At 42.6% G+C, this 6552-nt stretch overlaps 1 protein-coding gene across 1 annotated transcript in view; it reads right to left on the reverse strand.

Annotated features, from left to right (window-relative positions):
- Window positions 1–2663: 2663 nt before the first annotated feature.
- The window catches only part of Drgx (Dorsal root ganglia homeobox), a 36037-nt gene continuing 32148 nt past the window's right edge, over window positions 2664–6552 (reverse strand). Inside the window, exons 4-5 of the mRNA XM_018021680.2 lie at window positions 6072–6331; window positions 2664–4557 (exon numbers count right to left, since the gene is read on the reverse strand). Of these exons, the coding sequence (XP_017877169.1) occupies window positions 4074–4557; window positions 6072–6331 (744 nt within the window). The 3' untranslated portion in view covers window positions 2664–4073. The remainder of the gene's footprint in view (window positions 4558–6071; window positions 6332–6552) is intronic.

The raw sequence follows: 6552 nt of genomic DNA on the forward strand, positions 1-6552 counted from the left end.
CTGTACTACTTAAAGTGACCCGGCGCCTCAATTCTGCTCTCCTTTACTTTTTCTCCGCTCCTTTCTCTCGATTTTCGACAACGTTTCCCCCTCCAGATTTTCTTTCCAGTTTCAATCTATCCTGTCTTTGTACATTAATTCAGAGAATATCATATAATAAAGATACAACACATGTACAAATATTCTAATCTAACATTGCAAAGAACAATTAATTTATTTAGTTAACGCGTAACAATAAAGTAATTCATGAGTGAAAAAAGGGATAACCCTCGCAAACTCTTTTCCCCGGTTCATCCCTGATTCCAAAGCTCGTTTCACCGTTTCCTCACGCTTCTTTTCATTTCCCACTCTCGGGTACCCCATTGCGGCCCGTTTCTTACAATCAATTCACGACCCTCCGCCCCCCCCTTCCTTCCCTCCTGCCACTCCACTTTTCCTCCCCATTCGTTCCGTATTTCCCTCGCATACACGCGTCTTTACGCCTGTTCCCTCCCCGCTATCAGTCTTCCAACCCCCTCCTGGCTCCCACCACCACCCGGCCACCCCTATTCACCGCATCCGTATCCGCCGCGCAAAGTACACCCACTTTCAATAGTCACAGGCAGACTTCACAAACTGTTATATTTTCATTTATTTATTCAAGTATAAACCGCGTGTATGTGCGATTATAAATTGCACAGCCTGTTGTTTTATTATAATTATAGTTTGTTGTTTAAATGCGTTTTATATGCGACGTATGAAAATATGTATAAGTTGTTCGATTAAAATTCTCTGTTTTCCTATTTTTAAAGAATTGAATATTTGCCAAATACAAATAATGATAGATTCATCTATTTAGTGCTGATATTTTATTTCATATCTGAAACTCGATTTTTCATAGTGATCCGTCATTGATTCAGTGATCGAATGATTCAATACGAATATGTATATCGATATGAGTTTATACGTAATACATTAAAGCGAATTTTATTTGATTATTCATACGTAGGTGTATGATAACGAAACTTTTGTAGGGAGCTGTACGTTCCTCGAAGGCACACGTATATATACACGTACATGCATGTACGTACAGTAGATAGAATCGCGATGGAGTTTCCGCGGATAGAGTGGCTGCTCGAGGTGGAGAGGATGGATGGATGGATGGACGGACGGGGGTAGGGTGGGACGACCGGGGTGGATAAACCATGATGTCGTTGATTAATACGGTTTACCAGTAAGTGTAACGGAGTGTGCAGAATACGTCTGCTGCCCTACCCTCCCCAACCCTGCCAGGCTTCCTTCCCGACCACCACCACCACCCTTCTGGTTAGAACCAACCCCCGAGCCACGTGCCGATCAATGGCGTCTCGCCTCTGGTTGGTCGACCCGGGAACAACCCCCTCATTTCATCCCCCGTACCTTCCACCCCTGTCCTCCTCGCTCCTACGGGGAACCATTTTTGTTACTCTCGCTCGTCTACCCTTGTTCCACTTACTACTCTCCCTCCCTCCCTCCCTCTCCCCGCTACCCCGCCGTCTTCCTCTCTTTTTCCCTCGTTTTACACGAAATAGATTCTATCTATCCTGTCCTTCTTCTATCATGCGCGTGCTTCACGGAACAGGGTTGATCCCATAAGAGAGGGCGAGGGGTTTTTCTTATGAGGAGCATTGATTGCCAACAACCCTCTCCTCGCTTAGCCTCGTAATCTTACCTCTCGTCCCGTGTCGCGATACTACCCTCTATTTACTTTTCAGGCTGCTTTGTTTTAACCCTTTCAATCTTGAATCGCACTTAGCTCCTATGAGAATCGCCACGAATGTTTGAATGTGAAGTGTTTTAACTTCGTATCATAATTATTGCCCATGAATATAAACTAAGACAGAACTGTTTATTATGTTGTAAAAATAAATAGTTTATCTGCTGGTTTCATGAAATCTTTCTTTGTTTCTTATCTCATTTTTATACTTGATGGTATAGTTTCGCCATGTGTAAGGTTTGACGATTTTACTATACCGTCCCATCGATTAGAAATCGAGTGGAAACAGTTAACAGTAGTTATGTTTCAAGCTGATTAGAAATACATCGCCGGTAGATCAATCCCTTCCTTTGTGTGCATGCACACAAACACAGCGCGTAATTCAACGCGCTCTCAATTGCCATTAGACGTTAGTGCACCGGTAAATCTTCCTTGATAGGTCCCCGCTTACACTGGTGCTGCGTACACAGCCTTTGATCACCCGCAGTTGAGACGATATCAAGGGATCCCCCTTAAGTGAACACCTGATCTCCTTTACCTCTTCTGATACTCCAGTTCCAACATTTTCCGCAAAACGAAAAATTCAACCAAATCTTCGTTAATCACTGAAACTTTCTTGACTCTTCAAATTACGTCCAAGAAAAATAATTGTAAAACGTTTAATATAAAAACGATAACAATAAATCAATGTTGATTATTACTAAATTCAATTAATCGAATCATTTTACATTAAATTATGTACACTGCAAAGGTCGAGTTTATAAAATAAAATGAGAGTTTGATAAACGATATTTCATAATTAATTATGTGTACGCATGTACACAGGTCTGTACATAATATAAAAATTCTTTCAACGCATGCAGAAGGAAGGTAGGAGACAAAAGGTAACGAAACGCTCGAATTTTTTTTTATTAAATAAAACGTTTCGTTCACGGGAGAACAAGTTTATTTCTCGAATTAAAATTCCACTACCCACAAGAAGTTTTTCGGGTCTACAGTAATTAGTGGCTAAATCTTTAACATACGTACTTAGTTGGTTTAATTGGGATTATCATTTTATTTGGCGCACTGACAATAATTCCTATTGTTTTTCACCGGGATTTTTAATATACAGGTCCTCTACCTACTATGGTATCTAATTTTCCCTTCCTCGCAAGACTCACCATTCATGGTACTTGCTTTTTAATACACGCAACCGTAGTGCGACGAAAATTCAACAGACGAGTCAATTTACAATGTCCATTTCCCACACGAAGTCCGAGGTTCAACCGAACCACGAAACTCTCCTCAATTTTTATAGAACATTTATTTTCCCTTTATTTATAAATATTATCCTTCGCTGTTACACGGTTCTCGTAGACTGCAATCACTTAGCCGTTTGGAAAATAATATTTATATCAATGAAGAACGAAGTATTCTTGATCGGGTTACATTCCTATTGATCAGCCTGTGGATGTTAACGAAATTAATTAAGATCGAACAGGAAATCTGTTCCATTCCACTCCAGGCCATTGTTCATTACTACCACTTTTATACATATAATGCAAGGGATTGTCCGTATAATTAGAGCGAAGAGTTCAACAATTTTATCCTCCGTCTTGCACCGCTAAGAGGATGAAGAAAAGTTTGCGTCGAACCGTTGAAACATTAATCAAATTCGCCGTAACAGCAGCCCCTCCGTTCACGATTTCAACGATTCTTTTGTAACCGATCAATCGGACAAACAGTTTTCTGCTGGTTCCAATGTTGCATTCGAGCACGCGTCGCCGCGACGGATATCCGGTGTCACGATTAGGGATAATACGGACGTCCGTATTATTTGAATAATGCGATAACGAGTTTCGATCGTAGGTATATGATTCAAGAAAATTGTCGTAGACTCGATTAGCCGAGGGTGATAATAGAAATTATCCTATGTAGGCATAGCGTGTCGCATACCCAACAGAAACCGTTCCTATTGCGATCGTTTAGAAGTAAATTGACAAGGAAATGTATTACACATATTCGTTGAACATTTCGTTGTAGCAAGAATACATTTGGATTTGTGACGGATGATCGATCACCAGCAACGTATAAATATACGATTAAACACTAAAAGAAGAACGAATTCATCTGGAGGCTAGTTTCTGTACACGCACTGATCCACTTTCGAACTTTACCGAAACGACAGGGTAAAACCTGTCTTCGGTAAACCTTCACCTTATGCGATATTGTCTTATTCATAAACCAGAGGAATAAAAGAACAGTTATCTCAGATTTTCATCCACGAACATCGGGAGTGAAAACCTGTCCTGGGAATCCTAGAGGGTCTGCAGGGGCTTCGAAGGTTCTACAGATCCTAGGGATCCTCCTTGGTGGTCGGCTGTATCTGGTGGACTATGCTGGGTAAATGATGGTGATGGTGCTCAGGCCTGGTCGACAGTCTCAGTAACGGTGGTAGCAACGGCAATGGCAACGGTAACGGCAGCCCCGCTGGGAAACCTGCCAAGCCTCCTAAAAGCGCCGATGCCGTCGAGTGTTCCTGAGCTTTTCTTCTCAACTCGGCTAGACTGCTGTTCCTGTGAAGATCACCGGTCCCGGGTTTGCAGCAGCCGCACAGGGAGCCTGGCCACCCTGCCGGAGACCAGGACAGCATGTCCTGCAGGGAGCCGGGCCGATGGTCCGTCGATGTCCACAAGGAGGGGGTCGTCGACGTCAACGACGTGGGTGCCGTGCTCGCCACTTTGTTACCGAACAGGGGAGGCGAGAATTGGGCGGCCAGATGTGGCGAGAAGAACAGCGAAGTCGCGGGCTCCACTGGCCTGAAACCCGCCCCTGATCCGCTGCAAATTTAATTAATTGCGACACGATAATAATTTATTATCTGCCGATTAAACGTTATTTCTGTGAAATTAGAAACGATAATTCATGCATAACAACGAAGCTGTGAAAAAGATGTACAACAACTTTGATTTATACAATTCTTGTAAGGATATGTGATAAGAAAAATATTGAAAGATTCAGAAAACTGTTGAAGTTCCTTCGTTTCGATCGATCGATTAATTAAGAAAAATGAAATGGCACGTGCGAAAGAGAGAGACACGGGATTTCGAACGGGTGGAAGAGGGTGAAAAGCAGAAGGGCCGACGAAAGCGCTAACCCGATTAGCACGCGCGATATTCCGAGTCCTCTGGAGCTAGCAAACCAGCAGCGGAAGGCTCCCAGGCGCTGATGATTATCTCAAATATTAATCGCAAATATTGTTTAATTAATGTAACCGGAGCCTGGAGGCTGAACGAGGACGGGAAGCGTGAGTAGATAGACGCGACGCGAGAAGGAGGATCGAGATGGTAAACAGAGTGATAAGACCAAGGATAAACATGTGCTCTACGCTAACTCGAAGGAGAATTATAAACGGGAGCACGTAAATATTGAACGTGAAACATTGAACGTATCGGTAACGTTAATAACCTGGCGTATTATCGATAACATTGAATACGGATTTGGCGAGTATACTATTATTTTATTAATGGCACCGCAATTATACTTAGCATTCCGGTAACATGATTTTCTGATGAAATTGTTTGCCCGTGTGCAACATTAACCCGATCGCTGTTAGCATTATTGTTATTATTTGAAACGCGTTGAAACGCGAATTCTCATTCGCGATTACCAGGATATTGTTATTATATCTGTAGGATTACGGCATTGTACATTATATCTATACATAGAGAGAGAGAGAGAAGGAAAGAAGAATATGCTCAGACTGGGTTCTCGTTTAACTATTTACAAAAATACAGTCCCTTTTCCTCCTCAGTGAAAAGCTTGCTTTTCTCATTTTTCATGTTCCAGATAGAAACACATCTCAAGTAGAATGTTTCTTTAAACGCTTTCATTCTTCGTGCATTATGCTTTAACTTCTATTTTCCTTACTCCTATGCAACTTTATTATTCCCTAATCTTATTCATTCATATTGAGTCTTTTATTTCCTCTAATCCGTGAATCGCAAAAATTGTGATTTCTTTCGAACTCTTAAATGCAGCCAGCAATTAAATAAAAACGAGATGGTCTTCTCTAATTAAAAAATTGCGAATAACCGTTGTTAACATAAGAAGACTTACGGGTGGTATTATAAAGAATTAACGAGGCGACAATTATCGCGAGCTCCACTCAAAGCTGGTGTGGGGGATGAAAGCGGCGAGGAAGAACGGGAGAGAGAGGTTTAATGGCGCGTGTCGGGCATCCGGCGGACGTTCGCAGCAAGCGGAATCTGACGTTTAGAGACCCCCCCTCGACGGGGGGTTGCAGCTACGATATTTCCTAAAGACGTAAATATAAACGAGGCTAAAAGCTCACCTCTCCGCGGGTGGCCCGAGACCACCCACGGCGTTGTTGGCCGGCGGAGGCGGCGGCGGCGCCCTTATGGGGGTCGGCGGTGGCGTCGCGACGCCACCCAGGGAGGACGGGTGACTGTTGCCCTGCTGGTGAGGACGCGGGCTCACCGAGGCGGAAGTCGTGCTCGGGCTTCGAGAACCCACGGTCCCTCCGTCCGGGTTCGCGTCCTCCGCTTCAGGCGCGCTGCTGCTCGTCGTTCCTTTGCAAACAACGGAATCAAACTTATCATTGAACCGATCAATATTAGATTTTCATCATTTTAAATAAAAGTATTTAACAATGCAATCTTTGCTTATCACAAAATTATTTTATAATAGACATTAAGTATTTGGCTTCTTGCTCGATAAACAAGATTAGGCTCGTTATAATAAATAATTATAATCCATTTTTGAAGTAATCCAAAATACACAAGGCAAGTACTATAATAAAAGTATCTTAATAG

Source organism: Ceratina calcarata, unplaced genomic scaffold (assembly GCF_001652005.2).
Source record: "Ceratina calcarata isolate Rehan_Ccalc_2016 unplaced genomic scaffold, ASM165200v1 scaffold259.2, whole genome shotgun sequence".
NCBI classification, from domain to species: Eukaryota; Metazoa; Arthropoda; class Insecta; order Hymenoptera; family Apidae; genus Ceratina; species Ceratina calcarata.